Source organism: Eublepharis macularius, chromosome 4 (genome assembly GCF_028583425.1).
Source record: "Eublepharis macularius isolate TG4126 chromosome 4, MPM_Emac_v1.0, whole genome shotgun sequence".
Lineage (NCBI taxonomy): Eukaryota > Metazoa > Chordata > Lepidosauria > Squamata > Eublepharidae > Eublepharis > Eublepharis macularius.
The window spans coordinates 179097890-179117787 of record NC_072793.1 but is presented as its reverse complement, the minus strand read 5'-3'; the positions used below and the strand labels follow the sequence as shown (position 1 = coordinate 179117787).

The window sequence follows — 19898 nt, the reverse complement described above, 5'->3', positions numbered from 1 at the left end:
CTGCAGAACTTTAGCTCTGTGGTGAATATATGACTGCAAGCAGAAAGAAAGAATCTCAAAATTGTGGCTGATATAAATTAAAGGGTTTATTGGGAGGCACGAGGCATAAAATACCAAGGAAGAAAAATGACTCAAATCATCTGAATGATACAAGAACAAATGGCAAATGCGGGGCACATAATAAATACCAAGAAGGTGTAGCTATAAACTCTAGTTATATACTAACTATATACAGAAAATAATAGGTATATTATGTACATTATGCATATATCTAAAGCAAGTAATTTAGAATATGTAGGCAATAAACAAAAAAACAAACAAAAAACAAATAAATAAATAAGGCAAGAATTTGCAGGATCTTTTTCTCCCAGTCCTCAGTAGATGACAAACTGTGTAGCAGAGAAAAAACCCACAGAGCATAATGCTGTATGAATATATCTGGAAAAGGTTCCCAGAAGATGAGAGCAGGAATGGTGTATGGCCACCATTCACAAGACTGCTAAATGTTACAACTTGATTTCCCTTTCTACCCTCCTCCTGCCCTTCTGCTACCCATTCAAGGATCCAGGAAGATCCGGAAGACAGGACCCTCCTAGGCACCTGGGCCTCTCCGTCTCTTGAGGACTGGAACGAGTGGTGGAGAAGGCATGGGACAGCCCTGTGGAGGTCTCGAGAGACAGCAAGAGAGTATCCTCAAGGAGGGCAAAACCGAAAGAGAGAAGGCTGGTTTCCCAGTCCTCTTGCCTCCTGGTCTTTCATACATCGAACATTCCCAGGGCCAATATTATGGAGGCACCCCAGTCATTAGACGTGGGGGGAAGAGATTTGCACTCAATTCCCCTCATATATTGCTTCCTTTCCCACCCAGGCGAAAGGCCCCATATCTATCAGCCAAGCCTGATCTCAGAAGCTAAGCACAGTCAGCCTTGCTGAATGTTTGGATGGGAGACTTTGAAGGAAGAGGAAAACAAAGCCAAACCACATCTCTGAGTCTCTTGATCTGGAAACCCAAGCACACATCGCCATAAGCAATAAGACAGCATGTTCGACCTCGTGACTGATGAGATTCCTCTTTTTGCTAGTGTTTGATTCACAGAGTTAGGGCTCCTTGCTATTCAATGATGCTCTACCTATAAAGATTTCATCTCATCATTAATATGGAGAGAGAAGTAAGGGAAAGAGTTGAGTAATTTCTTTTTCAAAAAAAAAAATCTGAAGAGTTATGTGCCAGTTATTTTTTCCTTCCGAGCTGCTCTCTGGTATTCAGGTGAGGTCTGACTATGATTATGTAGCATTTGGGGAAGAAGATACAAGCCAATAAGCCTCCACTAGAGGCCAAGATGGAGAAGACCTCCACGGCCACCATGTCTTTCCCTTTGGTGCTCAGATAAGTGGGGACAAAGGAGATCCAAACACTGCAGAAGACCAGCATGCTGAAGGTGATCAGCTTGGCTTCATTGAAAGAATCAGGCAGTGTCCGGGCTAGGAAGGCCACCATGAAACTGATGGTGGCCAGAAGACCCATGTAGCCCAGTACAAGGTAGAACATGATTTCTGAGCCTTCGTTGCATTGTATGATGATAAGACCCACTTGGGAGTGCTTGTCAAACTCTGGGAAAGGGGGTGAAGTTGCCAACCATAGCGCACAGATGCCAGTTTGAATTAAAGAACAGGAAATGATGACTGACATGGCCAGTCTCTTCCCCACCCATTTCCTCATCTTGTTCCCTGGCTTGGTGGCCATGAAGGCAACCACCACAGTGACGGTTTTGGCCAGTATGCAAGACACAGCAATGGTGAAGATGATGCCAAACAGGGTTTGTCGGAAGAGGCAGGTCACCGCCCCAGGCTGTCCGAGGAATAGAAAGGAGCACAGAAAGCTGAGCAGCAGAGATGAGAGCAGGACACAGGTGATGCTTCGATTGTTGGCTTTGACAATGGGTGTGTTCCAGTGTGTGCCGAAGATCCCCATCACTGTAACTGTGCCCATGAAAAATAAAACAGCAATAAAAGCCAGGCCTGCTCCCATCGGGTCCTCGTAGGTTAAGTAGGTTAGGGATTTTGGAACACACTGATCCCTCTTCTGGTTTGGATATTTGTCTTCTGGGCATTTCTCACATTGGTCTGCATCTGAAATTTTATAATTGTTATAATCATTTATTAATGCACTGTTGTGCCGGTTGAATGATGCTGCTGAGAAGGGTTGTTAAGGCAAGTTCTCTTCATTCCTCCCTGCAATCCCCCATTGCCCTGAAGGAAGAGAACGGAGAGATCCTTCAAAAGGATAGCGGGACTTCCAGTAAAAAAATGAAGGGACTCATACCAACCAAGAGCAGATTATCTCCCAAAGAAAACTCTGGGAATGGCGATGAAAGCAAAGCTTTTACTTACAAGAGGCCAGCCTGAGCAGCCGGCAGAGACAGCGAGATGGAAAATATTCTTTCTCTGACCAAACTAAGGGGGTTTAACAGCTTCTGTGACCTGTCCGGTGCCGTGGTTAGAATGTCGGCCTAGGAGCGAGGTGATCTGGGTCCTAATACTGCCGAGGAACCCTGTTGACTGAATGTGGGTGGGTCAGACCCTCTCGGCCTGACATACCTCACAGGGTTGTTGTTGTGATGAGGAGATCATGGAGAACACGATCTGCTGTTTTTGTTCCCCAGTGGGGAGGAATGCAGGCTCTGACGTTTGTTATGAATCTGTTCTGATAAACAAATGACATGTACTGAAATGGTGCCCCAAAATTGAAACCTAAAGTGGCTGCTTACCCCAGCAACCAAAATGGCCGCAACCTCAACCAAATATGGCCGACGGGCCTACTAGAATCATCCCAAAATAAGCCTTACCACAATTAATGCCCAGAAGTAATCTGGCCGTCAACTAACTGCCACAGTTACGGCCTAACAACTAAACAAAACCCCACTGTGGGATTATTTGGAGGGGGGGAGAGGGTGAAAGCATAAATGTGAAAGGAAATACTCCCCACAATACAGATGGGGGGAGGGTGGGTTATTTTAAATATCTAAATTTATTTTAACATCTAGAACAATAAACTACAAAAAAACTACAATAGTACAAGGGGAGGGAAAGAAGGGAGAGAAAAAAAAGAGGGGGAAGGGGAGTGGAAAAATGGGGAAGGCAACTCACAAACACTAAACACTACACTTCAATGCTTTCCCTTCATACTGCCATAATTAAAGAAAATAGCTTAATAAAGTAATGATGGAATGGTTGATCTTACAAAATACAAATTACAGTTCAAATTAAATCTCCCCCCCCCCCGGGCCTCGGACGCAATTCTCTCTGAGCAGCTACAGCCGCAGCGCTCGTTGCCTCCCCCATCCCTTCAGGCTTCAAATCTTCTTCTTTTTGCTTGGTGTCTGGCCCAAATTCTGGATTTTTGTCCACAAAATCCCTTAGCTGATCTTCCGAATTAATCTTGTAAGCTTGATCTTTATAACTAAACCCGATTCCTTCCGGAAGTAGCCATTTGTACTTTATGTCACGTTCCCTCAAAAGAGCTGCCAGTTTTTTATACTTAAACCTTCTCTTCCGGACTAAAAATGGAACGTCTTTTAATATCTTGACTTTATTTCCCAGAAAGTCCAACTCCGCATTATATGAGTTATATAGGATATTGTCCCTGACCCTCCTGGATGAGAACTCAATAACAATCTCGCGAGGCAGCTGCCGCTTCATTGCATATTTTGAAGATGCCCGACGGACTCCCAAAATGGCGCTTTTTCTTCTTTAGTTGCCCTCGCGGGTGTCGCTAAAAGTTCCGAGGCAAGATCCCATAAATCCTCGTTTTCCTCCTCTTTAACATTCTGGAGACGCAAAATGGTCTGTGTTCGCTCCACTTGCAGCCCAATCAGCTGGTTTTCCACCAACTTTGGCTCCTTGTTCGTTGCTCTCATAAGTGACGCATTTTCCCGAGCAGACTTCTCTGCCCCCCCCCGCTACTTCCTTGATGGCTTTCACATCGCTCTCAATTAAGCCCACCCTTTGATCTGTTTCATTCAGCTTGTCAACAAAGGGTTTTATGGCTTCGATAACCGATCTTTTCACCAGTTCCTCAAGTGACTCGCCTCTTCCCTGCAGGGCAGCCGAAATTGACTTGCCCAAAGCAGGACTCTGCTTTTTTGCTGCCATTTTAGGGGGGGGAACCGCCAATCTTCCGAGATTCTATGAGGGGGGGGGGAAATCCGAATCTTCTAAACTTCAGATCCCACTACTCCTTCACATGCGCTTGTAGTAACAGAAGGGATTGGCTTACTTACAGGCTTCCGCCTAATCCTGTTCTTTGCCGTTTTCCATGGCCCGGCAGCACACAAGGTGCCGTGCACGTCTGCTGGCCTCCATGGGGACAAACAGGCAATTTACCCCCTGCCTCGATCTGCCAGAGGGCTCTTCCCATCGCATCCCGGACCCAGACTCCCTCCCTGGGAGCCCTGGGGGCTAACCTTTGCAGATCAGCCGCCCGGTCAGGCTGCTCGGCCGCTTCTTCTCGGACCTGCCGAGAGGAGCGTCCGACATGGCCGTGAAAATGAAACCGAATCGGGGGAAGGGTGGGTTAATAGAACTACCCCGACTAGGAAGCCTCCTGCTGTTGCTACTGCTGCAGCCCTTTCGGCAGGAGTAGGAACTGCTCCCTCAGTATTCAGTATTCAAATTGGTGTGTGGAGCCCCCAGTATAACAAAAAAAAGGTGCCAGGATTGTGACACTTCTTCACATTGCCTTGGAACTGACCACGTAGATTGCAGCCACGTTGGATGGAACTGGTATTCTTCCTAATCCTTTTCTGAACATGTCACTTTTTCTTGCCTTCACTCTCTAATGCATATATTTTAGTATTATAATTTTGTTTTTCATGTGTGTTCTGATTAGAGAGAGTGCCTTGTTACATTTCATTTGGTTTCTAGTCTGTATAGAGACTCTGAGGATTTGGCTTCATTGCAAAAATGCAATTCATGTGAAAAATGTAAGTATGAGAATAACGTGGCAGGTGTGCAATTCTTTTGTTCCTCAATGCATCTCCCCACCAAAGCAAAGAACTCTTCCTGGCTTTCCTTGACCACAGTTTAGCATCTGGTGCTTCGGAAGAGCCGAGGAGACATCACCCTTTGGCCCTTCCAGAAGCAATCGTTCAGAAACAGCCACCTCCATCACAGCAGGACACTTGGTTTGAAAACTCCAAACATTTTCTGATTGGCAGCTGTTCCCACGACAGCCATGCTGGCCAGGGCAGGCATTATATCACGGTACCCACAACCTGTCCTCAAATGCCCAAGAGTTCTCATGGGCTCAACTATGTGAAGGAACGCTGTCCTAAGTGAACATATTGTTCATACATGAGAAAATGGGAGGGGAAATTTGAAAATCTACATCAGGTGGAAACTGTCCATGAGGCTCTCACTGAATACCCATTTTTCAGAAGATGAAGGTTGGCAAATCCCTTCAGCGATTCATTGCACAGGCAAGTCATAGTAACTGGAGTAGCACAAAATTTGAAACATCTGGAGCTTTTCTCTTGTCGCTTGATATCCTTTGACTTACCCATCTGGACTGCAACTTTCCCTTCCGGGCATTGAGCACAAGCGTAGCAACAAACTTGCTTCCCCTCTTGAACAAGCCTGCTGTGTCCGGTGGGGCAGCTCTCAACACACGTACTGCGTGGGACACTCTGAAGAGAAGCACAGGGAAAGGGATTGATGTGGGAAATGCGCTTCTTTTCCTTTACAGCTATGATTCTTGATTCCAAACCCTTTGCCCAAGAACACAGTAGAAATTGTATGCTCCCCTGTTGTATATACACAAAATCAAACAATCCATAAGAGAAAGAAAAGGGGCTGGGTAAACAGAGGGACCAGTTTATGCCCTTTATACGTATCTCTCCTTCCCTCAACAGCTATCTTCATAGTGCATCTTACTCATCCTCTGAATTTCCACTCTCTGGCAGTTACACTCCATGGGAGTATTTTAAAAGCCAAGCCAAATGTCCATTCTTCTCATCATGAGCTGGAAATGTGTTTATTCTTGCATCAGAATTCCTTTTCGGAGAAAATACTGGTTTGGAGTCTTTTCCATATTTAGAGACAAATGATGCCAGCAAGCAAGAAAACCAACACATCAGGGAGAAAGTTGACGTGAACCTGCATCTTACTGTTCTGGTTTTTCATTTCTAGAGAATTTTCACGCAGGGAAACCTTTGGAATTGTAAGTCTCCATCTGTAGTGATACAGTGCAATCTCTCTCACCTCATTCCAATCTCTTTTTGGCGGCTTATAGAGCTCGGGACAAAAAAACCCAGCCGAATAATATGGTCTTTGTATTCTTTTATACAATGGATGGACTATAGAATTTTGCAAATGGAAATTTCAACAAAAACAGAACCATTCGCAGTGCCCATCCCACACTACTTTTTAGTGTGTTATTGAAAAGGGTGGATGCATTTGTGGGAAGGGAAATCAAAGATGGCATATGCAACTCTGACACGCCTTATTTCTTGTAATCCTAGGATGATAAATGCTCAGCATTCACTCTCTGTATTGCAGGGAGCAAGATGTTGTTTTTTCCTCAAGGATACTATATATAAATATGTTAGCTCTTTCCATGTGTTCCTGCTATACATGTGAAAAATTAATGTTTTATAAAGGTATAAAGTACAAAATTCAATGAATGTAAACTCACAACATAATGGGTCCAGTGGCCTTGCTGCCCAATTGTAACGAGCTTTTGCCCGGGTCTGAAACTAAGCTTCTACTAGCCAAGAGAAAGATGTCTCTCTCTCCTGGAAAGCTTACAGCAATTAGTTCTCAGACCTGTCAAACAGATATGTTCTCTGAACCAGCTGTTTATCAGTACATTTATTTATATAGGGTTCAATATTGCTTTGCAACTCTTTATCAAACACACAGACACTTGTCTAGAGTTTATTTCACTTTATTGAAAATACACCCTAGCTTTTTTAATGACGCAAGTAATCAAAATATAAATGGCTATTAATATAAATCCTATAAAAACAGAACACAGAAAGGCAATGAGAAATAAGTTTGCTAACATTTCTTAATAAATTCCAAGTTTAACATAATAAAAGTTTCTATGAAATACATAGGTAAAATAAGTTCTCACCTAAATTCTCTCAAGAGATTTCTTCCTTCAGAGCTCTACCATTCTATCTGTGTTTGCAATTTTATACCTCATCATATGCAAATATTTAAAGTCTATTCACATGATAGCACAAACAAACGATTGGTTTGACGCTTCACTGAATATTCATAATTTCTATAGTACAACCTTCCAATTAGTAAAAAATTACGCCATACTCAGATCTGCAAAACAAAACTACAAATCTCTGAGAAGTGTCAGGAAAAGTTAAGCTGAGCGATCACCATTGGTTGAATCTCTGATAGAGGAACATTAATCTCGATAGAGTCCACTATTTTAATTAACTGTCAAAGGATGAAAGCACTCCTGTTAGAATTACCAAACACATAGAAAAAACACACAGACAGTTCATGCAAAGTTTAAAAGTTCATCTAGAGAAAACAAGAGCTTGGCCTAGTATTACTCAGTATTGATTATTGTCATGTGCTTTTATCTATATTGATATAACACGATCTCCAGACAGAGCTCAGTTCCCCTGGAGGAAATGGCCATTTTGTAAGGGGGCCCTTGCGTTTCTCCCTCATTTCCCTCTTGAGAGTTCCTCCACCTGTTCCCTCCCCCACAAAAGCCCTGTTGGGTTCAGAATGGATCCCCTCACAACAATGTTTGCAAGTTTGGTGGGGGGAAGTTACTGCTTTATGATTCTATTCGGCATATAATTATTCAAGCTCCAGATTTGGGGGGGGGGCTTTTTTCCAATGGGGAGACAAGTATTTGCATCTAGGATACGCGATTTTTAAAGATAACTCAACCAAACTCTTAAGGAACACAGTCATCCCACTAATCAAACAACCACCTATGTTCCAATCACAGTTAGAATGAAGGGATTCACTTTCCAAACCCCTCAAATAGCTGGGTTTCTGCACACGGCACTTTTCTCCACTAACTCAGCTGGCAGGAAACTGGTAAGCAAAGCAATAGCCAAGCAGCACAGTTTGTTTCTCACATCCTTCCTTGTTGAGGTCAGTTTGAGAGTTCCCTTTGAAACCCCTGTGCTAATTTCTCTCAATGGAAAGAATAGATGGCACTAGTTGCCTGTGAAATCATCACAGAAAAACAAGGACTTTTTGGAGGTAATCTCAATGGTCTGGATTTCCAAGGAATCAGGAGGTCCCAAAAAGCTTCTCCTTAAAAAAAATGTAGCATGCATTTTTTAAAATATTATCCATACCTGCTGAAATTTGTGATTCCATGTCACCAAACTCCTATTAATACTGAACTCTTCACCTGGAATTGCCTTAGATTCCATCCGACCAACCTGGATTATTTGGAAGGACTGATTTGGGAATGTGACCAAGTTCACAATATCATAGCCAGCTGCCAGGTCCCCATTTTCATCAAAAATGATTTCATCTCCAGCAGAATTGTTAAAGCGAATATTTCTCAAAAATGAAAAAAGCTAGGTTGGAGGAGAAAGAGTTTCTGTATTTTAAAAATGTAGCAAGAAACAAATGAATATATCTCTCTGTATTTGTTGACATGGAACCACTTGTTCTGCAACAGTGATTTGCAATTTTATTAATGCTACCAAGTATGAATTATCCTGATTTTTATTGGATCAAAATGCTAAAAATGAAGGGGGGGGGGGGTTTGAGGAAAAAATGAATACTATAAGATTGTACTGAATTTCCAGAGGGAACCCCCTCATAGATCTGACATCACAGTCTCCTTGATTTGACTCCCTCAGCATGAAATTCCACGAGAATAGTAACTCAAGCATTCATCTTTTGAATAAGAGCATTTGGGTCATTCTCTTATGCTGCTCGTACATGACTGGAGCCACCTGAGGTATCTTGGAGATAAGCCCTCCATATAAATGCAAATCCATGATATTATCATGTGTGAGCAACAGGTATGCATTTTTCCTCTCACACATCATTGTATCCACCTTTGCACATGGAACAGTTTTTTTACACGGTCTGAATCTATAAAATGGCATTTGAGTTCTTGCACACAAAGCACATCATAATATGCAATATAATAAGAACTGTGGTTATATACTGTCCCACTCAGAATGTTGAACAAAGTAAGTATTATCATTATCCCTACTGGATAATGAGAGGAGTGGCTTATCCAAGGCTCCCTGTAAAGCTTACGGCAGTAGCGGGATTCAAACCAGCAGAGTTCTTACACACACAGCAGTTCATGACAGATGGACTGTGACAAAAAGAACTGTGACTCACCTGCCATGGCTGAGCATAGAGAAGACGTCCTTCCCCCATCACTCTATTCTGAGTTCTTGATGAATGCATGGCATGGAGTGCATGTGCCACAGCATAGACAGCATTGTAGATGCCATAGCTCTGACCAGACATTCCCATTTCAAACACAGTTCCAGGAACACTCTCGAGCTTCTCCTCTCCAGTACAGTTTTTGTTTAGGGGCCCATAAAGGTTATACAGTGGTAGTGAACAGTGAAATATGTACAACCAAAACACTTGAATGAAATAAATCTCAGATTGGTATGGATTTAGGGTCTCAATGAAGTCCTGAAATCCTGGCACCTTATTCGTGTGCAGTGCAAAGGACAAACTCCCGTTGAGGGATTTTGGTGTGAATTTAGTCTCTGAAAAAATAGATGTGACATCCCATTGAGCTGTTGTGATCCAAACTCTCTCTATTGGCAGCCCCAGGCGAATTTCATAATCTTGTAGAATAATTCGTAAACCTTCCATAGACTGATCATTCCCATAGACAAGAATGACGTTGAGTTTGTTAAACCAAATTTTTAGAGCTATCTTCCCCAAGATTTTATCAAGATAGATATTTTCCACATAACTTCTTGCTGTTGGAATAATTTCTTTCAAAGCAATGCAAATATTACTCTGGAACAACCTTGGTATCAAATTTTGAAGGAACGCTTCTCCACTGTCATCCTCTGATATGAGGAGGCCAATCCAGTTCCATCCAAAATGCTTAAGGAGATGAACAATCCCAACACATTGAGGGGTTTCACTTGGAACCATCCAGAGTAAATAAGGTAACTGAGTTTTATCATTCATTGTAGCATGAAAGGCACCATAAGTGACCTAAGATGACAGAACATGACGTCATGAGACAAAAATCTTCATTTATTTTTGAAAATATACTTCTTTGTCTAAATGAATGAAAATATAAATAAGTCTGGTGGTTGTTGTGGATTTTCCGGGCTGTATCGCCGTGGTCTTGGCATTGTAGTTCCTGACGTTTCGCCAGCAGCTGTGACTGGCGAAACATCACAGCTGCTGGCAAAACGTCAGGAACTACAATGCCAAGACCATGGCGATACAGCCCGGAAAATCCACAACAACCATCATTCTCTGGCAGTGAAAGCCTTTGGCAATACATAAATAAGTCTGTTTGTTCCATTTGGTTAGCTAAGAAATTGAATACTTTGTTATCTAAAACTACTAATCATGCTATCTAGGCAGGGTAATGGAGAACCCCAATTGTTTATGGCTCTTTCAGGGTTGGAGCAAAGAATAGACCTGAATAATATGGACCTAGTGAAAGATATTGGTATAGCATTTCAGAATTCGCAAGTTTACTGCAGGACAGTTGACTGAACATATAGTTCTGAGAAAGACAGATTACTGGAGAGCATTTTTGTAGCTAGGTCTGTATTTCCGCATGTCTACAAGTGCACATACCTGTGGAATCTTGTACGTAGTTAAAATGTTGGCCATCTGGATGGAGTTTTGGGAGGTGAACCCACCAATGACGGCCATTAATTTCTTCTTCCTGTCACAATCGTAATTGACATGACTCTTTCGTCCTCTGAAGAGTAGAATCCTAATGGCTTGAGAGCTTTTCAGTGAGTTGAAAGAATTGCCCCCTCAGTCGGAATGAAAGGCAGACACAGTATTTGGGTTCTAAAATGGGCCGCTTTATTAAAATTACAACAATTAAATATAAACTACGGCAAGGGCCTAACTAGCGGTACAGGTCAGGCCCTGGGGTCACTCCTGGACCCCGCCCTGACCTGTCTGGGCGAGCACCCGCTGCCCCGGGTGCGAGCCATCCACAAAATGGCTGGGACCCGGCCTGGCCAGGCGGAGGCGGAATGGTTCACCCCTGTAAAGCTCCCCCACCCGGCCGTACGGCAGCGGGGGGAGACTGGCTTGTCCAGGGGTTCCCCACCCAGGGCGTCTGACCTCGCAGCTGGGCCGTACGGCAGCCAGCCGCTCCTGAAAGACCCCAATTCCCCACCAATGGGGAGGTGCCAAGGGTGCTCACCGGCCCGCTACAGATTTTCCCTAACTAAAATCCTGCCACCAGGGAATTACCTCAGTCCCACCAAGCCAATTACCTTCCTCTTCTCACAGTGCAAGGTAGGCGAAAAAACTCCATTCCCAAGTGCCAATCAGGGACAAGGAGAGAAAAATTCCTACCTGGCCCAAAAGGCGACCGGCTAATCCTGCACTGCAATAGGGTGAGGTGGGTGGGCCGAGCATGAGGCACAACTGAATGCAATGGGGCGGAGAAGCCAGCTAAGGCTACAGGCTCCGCCCCCAATGCTAAGCCCTGGATGCCAGGGTGTGCCTTCTGCTTTCCTCCTTCCGAGGAGGCAAAAGCAGCCACCGGCCTGAGTGGCTGTTGCCACTGGCCGGGATGGCTGAATTGCCCCCTCAGTCGGAATGAAAGGCAGACACAGTATTTGGGTTCTAAAATGGGCCGCTTTATTAAAATTACAACAATTAAATATAAACTACGGCAAGGGCCTAACTAGCGGTACAGGTCAGGCCCTGGGGTCACTCCTGGACCCCGCCCTGACCTGTCTGGGCGAGCACCCGCTGCCCCGGGTGCGAGCCATCCACAAAATGGCTGGGACCCGGCCTGGCCAGGCGGAGGCGGAATGGTTCACCCCTGTAAAGCTCCCCCACCCGGCCGTACGGCAGCGGGGGGAGACTGGCTTGTCCAGGGGTTCCCCACCCAGGGCGTCTGACCTCGCAGCTGGGCCGTACGGCAGCCAGCCGCTCCTGAAAGACCCCAATTCCCCACCAATGGGGAGGTGCCAAGGGTGCTCACCGGCCCGCTACAGATTTTCCCTAACTAAAATCCTGCCACCGCAGAGGCCAAGCCTCTGCTTAGGCCTCAGCGCCCCACAAATGGCTTAAAGCCAGCCTAAGCCCCTGCCGCAGATCGTTCGGAAAAATGCTGTTACCTCTGGAAGAGAGGTGCACACCATCCCCTCGGTAGAGGTCTGCAAACTTGGCCCGAATTTGCGGATGGAGCAAATAAAACCCCAACCCCTCTGTCCTAGCCTTGAATAGGGCTCTGTTGGCCATTCGCCTAGCCCGTTCTAAAGCGTTCTGGTCCAATGCATCCTGCCACACCCGGCACAGAAGCATTGCAGACCAACAAATCAGGATGCCGGGTCAACGCTTGCTATTCTCCAGCAAGTCATCCCACACCTGCCAAGACAGGGCCATGCCCTTCATCAAACCCAGGTCATCATCTCCCAAATGAACAACCAGGATGTGTGAGCCAAGGTCATTACCACGCGATAAATGACCAATGTGAGGTGGAGGTCTGCACCTCCCATCAAACCATCAGGCCACTACTTGCCTGGGCGGTGCAAGCCTGCGTGCGCCTGTAAGGAAGCGGCCGGGCTCCGTGAGCCAAGGTCATTACCACGCGGTGAATGACCAACTTGAAGTGGAGGTCTGCACCTCCCATCAAACAGTAGGTCACTACTTGCCTGGGCGGTGCAAGCCTGTGTGAGCCTGTAAGGAAAGGGCCATGCCCTGTAAGCCAAGGTCATTACCACGCGGTGAATGACCAATGTGAGGTGGAGGTCCGCACCTCCTATCAAACCATCAGGTCACTACTTGCCTGGGCGGTGCAAGCCTGTGTGAGCCTGTAAGGAAAGGGCCATGCCCTGTAAGCCAAGGTCATTACCACGCGGTGAATGACCAATGTGAGGTGGAGGTCCGCACCTCCTATCAAACCATCAGGTCACTACTTGCCTGGGCGGTGCAAGCCTGTGTGAGCCTGTAAGGAAAGGGCCATGCCCTGTAAGCCAAGGTCATTACCACGCGGTGAATGACCAACGTGAGGTGGAGGTCCGCACCTCCCATCAAACCATCAGGCCACTACTTGCCTGGGCACTGCAAGCCTGTGTGAGCCTGTAAGGAAAGAGCATGCCCTATGAGACAAGGTCAACACCACGCGGTGAATGACCAGCATGTGAGGTGGAGGCACGCACCTCCCCTCTACCATCAGGCCACTACTTGCCTGGGTGCTGCAAGCCTGTGTGTGCCTGTAAGGAAAGAGCCATGCCCTGTGAGACAAGGTCAACACCACGCGGCGAATGACCAGCATGTGAGGTGGAGGCACGCACCTCCCCTCTACCATCAGGCCACTACTTGCCTGGGTGCTGCAAGCCTGTGTGAGCCTGTAAGGAAAGGGCCATGCCCTGTGAGACAAGGTCAACACCACGCGGCGAATGACCAGCATGTGAGGTGGAGGCACGCACCTCCCCTCTACCATTAGGCCACTACTTGCCTGGGTGCTGCAAGCCTGTGTGAGCCTGTAAGGAAAGGGCCATGCCCTGTGAGACAAGGTCAACACCACGCGGCGAATGACCAGCATGTGAGGTGGAGGCACGCACCTCCCCTCTACCATCAGGCCACTACTTGCCTGGGTGCTGCAAGCCTGTGTGAACCTGTAAGGAAAGGGCCATGCCCTGTGAGACAAGGTCAACACCACGCGGCGAATGACCAGCATGTGAGATGGAGGCACGCACCTCCCCTCTACCATCAGGCCACTACTTGCCTGGGCGCTGCTAGCCTGTGCGAGCCTGTAAGGAAAAGTCCCTGCCCTGTGAGCCAGGTCAACACCACACGGTGAATGACCAGGACATGAGGTGGAGGATGGAACCTCCCCTCAAACCCTCAGGCCACTACTCGCCCGGGTGCTGCAAGCCTGTGTGAGCCTGTAAGGAAAGAGCCATGCCCTGTGAGACAAGGTCATTACCACAAAGTGAATGACCAACATGAGGCGGAGGACCACACCTATATGACCAGGAGGTGAGGCAGAGAACTACATCTCCCTTCCAGCCACCAGGCCACTCGGGCTCTGAGATGGGGGTGTGCCATGCATGTCAGAACAGTCGCATCTTATCGCTGGACCTCCACGTACAGACTAAGGGGACCCCTGGGCATAGCTCCCAACCACCCTGGGGCCCAATAGCCTCCTAAGCCCCATTGCCGTTGGCTTGTTTGCAAACTTGACACCTGTAAGATTTGTGTCATGAGCCATAAAGGCTCCTCATGACCCATCCTTAAGGGATTAGGCCACAACAAGGCAGAACAGCTGAAAGAAGTTTCACATCAAAGCTGGGGGGCACACTAAACCAAAGTTGCCATGCCTCCCCTCGACCTAAACAGGTGTTCAGCAGTATTGAAAGCCCATTGAGTGCTGAGTAAAATGGCAAACTAGACTGCCCTGTACACCTCTGCTTTCCAAGCTGGGGAAGGGGGAACTCCTGAGGAATCCAGGCCAGGGATCCATCGGCCTCAAGGGCAAACTAACTAGGGCCACCATCAAAGACCTTCAAGCAGACATCGGAGAAGGCCTGAAGCACACCAACTAACAACAGGCCTCACTCTATAAAGTGACTCAGGTAAAGGAGTTGAGAACCCCCCATACTTAGAGGTCCTCCCACATGCCTGCTGTAATCCTAAAACTGAGATATGAAAACCGTGGGATAATCATGGCCGTGTTAAAGCTGCGGGTAAGTGTTACATGCCCCCTCAAGAAAAGAGCTGAAGCAGCCAAAAGTCCCACCTGAGACAGAGCACCCGGTTGGCAGAGCCTTGCCCGTGTAGGGATGGTCCTTGAATGACAACCCAAAAGCAAAGAGTCCGCAGGCAGGCCCCGGAGGAGGCAAAATGCCAACTCATTTTCACCTTTCTGTGCAACTGTGCACCACTGATAACCTGATGGCCAGTCGAAGCATGTGTCCGCACAGGCATCATTTACTGGGCTTCTTTGGGTGGGAAGGGTGATGAATGGAATGAACTACAGCAGGCTGTCTGGTACCTGACCAAAAAGTGGGGGAGACCAGCCAGAAAGGAGGGAGTTTCCCATCCCTAGGAACATTCTTCCCCAAAACAAGGCATTGGCACGTTTGGGAGATGCTCCATGCTGCCGAGGTACCCTCAGTTGTATAGGGCTGGGTCCTCATACCAGACTACTGCTGGGCTTCCCACAGATCCACCAGCACCTGGCACCCACACTTAGCCACCTAGGGCAGGATATGGTGGACTGAAGCCATCCCTGAGGGACCTGGATAGCCATGACATAGCCAGTCCGTGCTCCAATGAAGGGTGTGTGTGTGTGTGTGTGTGTGCTGATAGGAACTTGAGTGGACAGCACCTAAGCTACCCCACCATATAAGCCCATTCACATAACCAGTCGGGACTAACCCTGGAATGTGCTAGCCAGGCCATGTTGGGTGGAAAGAGCCATGAGGTAAGGAGGCAGGGACTGACCCACAAGGCCCCCAATGGCCAAGCATACCCCAGCCAGGGCCAAATGGACCTACCATCAATGACCACTGGATACCTGCCAAGATACCACCTCACAGCCATGCACTCTACAGTCTGGAATCCGCTTCCCTCACTGCCAGTATGGCAGATGCTCCCATTACCTCCTTATTAGGTGGCTGCACTGCCACTGCTACCAGCCTCCCTCAGCCATATCCATGTTGTTTTTCACATTTCGCCAGATTCATCGCTGCCGGGGGTGCTGAACAATCCTCCTAGGCCATATGGACCCAGCTTTGTCACTCGGTTCACTGCCATGCAACCGGATTGGGTTAAGGCAGGCTAGCTCAGATCAGCTACCGTCCATCAGTTGCACTAAACTGTCAGAAAGGACAGATAACATCTTAGACTTCTGTGCCCCACATGACAACTTCGCAGTTTTCTGCACTCCCCCCTCCCCAGAAGATTCCCCACCTAGCTTCCTCTTCTGGGCCTGGGCCTTTCCTGGCATCTAGATGTGCCACTAGGTCCCTGATGCCACTAGTACTCAGCAGAGGAAGAAACTTGCTTCCGGGGTCTCCTGGTTGTGGAGCACATACATGCTTCCCCTTTCTTTGGAGAAGCTTTGGATAGCGTTCTTTGGTGGCAGTCCACCGTGCTCTTACAGCAACCTGCAAAGCCTGACAACCATGATGATTGTTCTCCAACATCAATTTGTTCTGTTTCTTATAAATGAAATGTTATTCATCAAATTCCACACACTGCCAATCAAATGGTTAACCTCCTCTCACCCTTCAGTGCCTCTTTCTTTGCACAAAACCCAGTACTTGCTAAAACAGAAGCAATAACACAATATGCCATTGGTGGCATGAGTGAGAAAGTAATAATGTGTGCCAGCAGCCCAGGTGTGAAGCAATCTGCCCCTCAGATGGCTGCAATCCACCTTTGTTGCTATAAGTACTCTCACCAATATAGTAAAACAATTGAGTGAAGGAGCCTAGATAGGCTGGAGGCCTGAGGGGGGCTGGGCCTACCCTGCCTCAGCCCTCCTGACTGATGGACACTGATAGCCCAGTATTTCCCTATTTCCTTTGGTCTCTTAATCATTCTCAAAGGATGAGTCTGCAGGCAGCTGCACAAGCCCCACCAAAATGACTGCAACTGCTAGTAAGCAGGAGGCAAATCAGGCCACACAAATGCCACACTCAAAATGGCCACTCTTGGAGCTGTGCATATTGTAGATGCCTTCATAACATGGCTGCACTGCCAGGCTAAGAAGGTCACTGAGTGCCTCTCTCAAAATGGCTGCACCCACTGAATAAACTGCAAAATGGCTCCTGCTGCCTGCAGGCCAAGGCCGAGCTATCGCTGCTAGAAATACTCCCTCCCAAGTATGTGTAAATGGCGAGGGGGGATAAAGCCTAGGTGGAAGGAAGGGGTGGGGGACTACTAGAATCCACCCTGCTAGGCCAGTAGCAATAAAGTATGAACTAATCCACCCCTTAAATGGCTGCAACTCACCCCTGTGGCCTACAGCAAAGCCTATTGCTGCTGCTGCTGCAAGTATTCTCTCTCAACGAAGTAAAACAGTGTTGGGGGGAGGGGGAAGGAGCCTAGGTAGGCCAGAAGCCTCAAGGGCTGGGCATAATCCTGCATTATCCCTCCTGACTGATAGACAACAGGCCCCAAATGTAAATAAGGAGAAAAAAGTCTCTGCCAAACCAGTGAGCCTGGCGCTGGGCCCTGGCTCTCCTCATGAAGTCCGATGGTAGCAAGCAGGGGAATAGCACAGCTTCTCTAAGGCTGCTGCTGCTGCCAAGCCCTGAGGCCCCTCAGTAAAACCAGCCTCAGAGGAGCTCGGCTGAGAGAGCTTGAAATGAGCTCTGCTCAGGCCGAGCATGAGGCACAACTGAATGCAATGGGGCGGAGAAGCCAGCTAAGGCTACAGGCTCCGCCCCCAATGCTAAGCCCTGGATGCCAGGGTGTGCCTTCTGCTTTCCTCCTTCCGAGGAGGCAAAAGCAGCCACCGGCCTGAGTGGCTGTTGCCACTGGCCGGGATGGCTGAATTGTCAAAGATCTTTGATCTCAGTGTGGTGTTGGGTAAGAGTCTGGAATTCTTCTTGATTTCAATAAAGGCAAAAACAAAGGCTAGGATTACTTAAATCTTGCTTGTCTTTCAAATCCTCAATTTGATGCTCTTGGTCACTTAATTTAGTTTTGCACTCTTGAAGTTTATTATTTTGCTCTTGGAGAGTCAGCCATAGTGTCCATATTCCAAATTTGTCTAACTGCTGTTTGTTTTTGGTCAAACATTTCAGTTCTTTAAAAGTTAAACTTGCTGCATCCAAAGGATTTTCTCCCTGGAGCATTTCAGGTTTTAAAATACCGACTTTCCCTTTTTTGATGTATTGGCGAAGGCTTTCACGGCCGGAGAACGATGGTTGTTGTGGGTTTTCTGGGCTGTATTGCCGTGGTCTTGGCATTGTAGTTCCTGACATTTTGCCAGCAGCTGTGGTTGGCATCTTCAGAGGTGTAGCACCAAAAGACAGAGATCTCTCAGTGTCACAGTGTGGAAAAGATGTTGGCAGGTCATTTATATCTACTCAGGAGGGGTGGGGTTGAGCCGAGTCATCCTGTAAGAGTTTCCCAGGGTGTGGAATGCTAATGGCGGGAGGCTTCATGATGTTGGAGACCTGCCAACATCTTTTCCACACTGTGACACTGAGAGATCTCTGTCTTTTGGTGCTACCCCTCTGAAGATGCCAGCCACAGCTGCTGGCGAAACGTCAGGAACTACAATGGCAAGACCACGGCAATACAGCCTGGAAAACCCACAACAACCATCTTTCCCTTTTTTCTCCACCCATTTCTGTAGTGGATCTTTCTCTGCATGTTTGCTTTTCTTCCTTGTCCAGGCAAACAATTTGGATTTCTGTGACTCTGGTTCAACAGAGGTCTCATTCCCCATGTTGATCTAATGGTTAAATTTTTACTGTTGCAAATTGCTCTCTTCCACCGGGTTCCCCTGTCAGTTCCAAGATATGCCCGCATTCTCCACCAAGTCTGTTAGCTTAACTTTCAGCTAGACCAGGTTGCTATGCGAAAGCGGGATCTTTGACATATCTTGAACTGAACAGATTTTCCCCAAATGAAGAGAGAGCAACAACATATACTACTGCCCAGAAGTGTATCCTCCATCCAGTATTTGTGCTTCCCATTTTTGTGGCCCAGATGTAATACTGTGCACTTGTCTTTGTTGAATTGCATCCTATTCACAGCTGCCCACTTCTCCAGAGTATTCAGGTCTTGTTGAATTTTAATTCTATCTTCTTGGGTATTTGCTACTCCTCCCAATTTGGTTTCATCAGCAAATTTAATGAGCAGCCCTTCCACTCCATCCCAGTCATTAATAAAAATATTGAAAAGTACTGGGCCCAAAACTGAGCCCTGCAGCACTCCACTGGACACCTCCCTCCAATTTGATGAAACGCCATTGACCACCACTCTTTGAGTGTGGTCCTCTAACCAGTTCCCTATCCAACAAACTGTCCTATCGTCCAGTCCACAGACTTCCAGTTTGCACAACAGAATGTCATGAGGGACCTTATCAAAAGCTTTACTGAAATCCAGATAAATCACGTCAACAGAGTTCCCCCGATCCAGTAGGCTGGTCACTCAATCAAAGAAGGAAACCAGGTTGGTCTGGCAAGATCTGTTAGGAACAAAACCATGCTGACTTCCCTGGATCACTGAGCAGTCCTTCAGATGCTTACAGATTGATCCCTTTAAAATCTTTTCTAATATCTTCCCAGCAACAGAAGTCAGACTGACCGGCCTGTCGTTTCCTGGGTCATCCTTCTTCCTTTTCTTAAAGATTGGGATAACATTCCCTCTTCTCCAATCTTGTGGCACATCCCCAGTCCTCCAGTAGGACTTGAAGATGGTGGACAGGGGTTCTGCAAGTTCTCTGGAAAGTTCTTTCAGCACTCTTGGGTGCACCCCATCCGGCCCAGTGGACTTGAATTCTTCCAAAAACACTGGCTGACCCACCTGCCAGCCAATGACCCTCACCCCCATACTGCAACTGAGGGGGAAACCAAGGAGTGATATTGTTGTTCAGCCTGACACTCTTTCTAGATCACTTCTCCTATAGAAAATGGCTGCTTTGTAAGGATAGCCTGTATTTCTTTATACCCCACTGAGACCCCTTTCATCCCTTAAACCTGCCCTCCTCAAGCTCCACCCCAAAACCTCCAGGA

At 47.1% G+C, this 19898-nt stretch overlaps 1 protein-coding gene across 1 annotated transcript; it reads right to left on the bottom strand.

Annotated features, from left to right (window-relative positions):
- Positions 1-1231: 1231 nt before the first annotated feature.
- On the bottom strand, positions 1232-9390 carry LOC129327965 (vomeronasal type-2 receptor 26-like). The gene is made up of 4 exons (XM_054976713.1): positions 9352-9390; positions 8340-8567; positions 5558-5684; positions 1232-2130 (listed from the first exon to the last, which is right to left on the bottom strand). Exons 1-4 carry the CDS (start codon positions 9388-9390, stop codon positions 1232-1234), a joined length of 1293 nt encoding a protein of 430 aa, XP_054832688.1.
- Between the last annotated feature and the right edge of the window lie 10508 nt (positions 9391-19898).

Bases quoted from the DNA above. Each gene is read 5' to 3' on its own strand.
- LOC129327965 (XM_054976713.1), bottom strand. From the start codon at position 9,390: ATGGGGGAAGGACGTCTTCTCTATGCTCAGCCATGGCAG. The intron at 5,685-8,339 runs GTATGGATAATA...GCTTCTCTTCAG, and splicing joins GGAATCACAAATTTCAGCAG to AGTGTCCCACGCAGTACGTG. The intron at 2,131-5,557 runs GTAAGTCAAAGG...ATAAAATTTCAG, and splicing joins GAAAGTTGCAGTCCAGATGG to ATGCAGACCAATGTGAGAAA.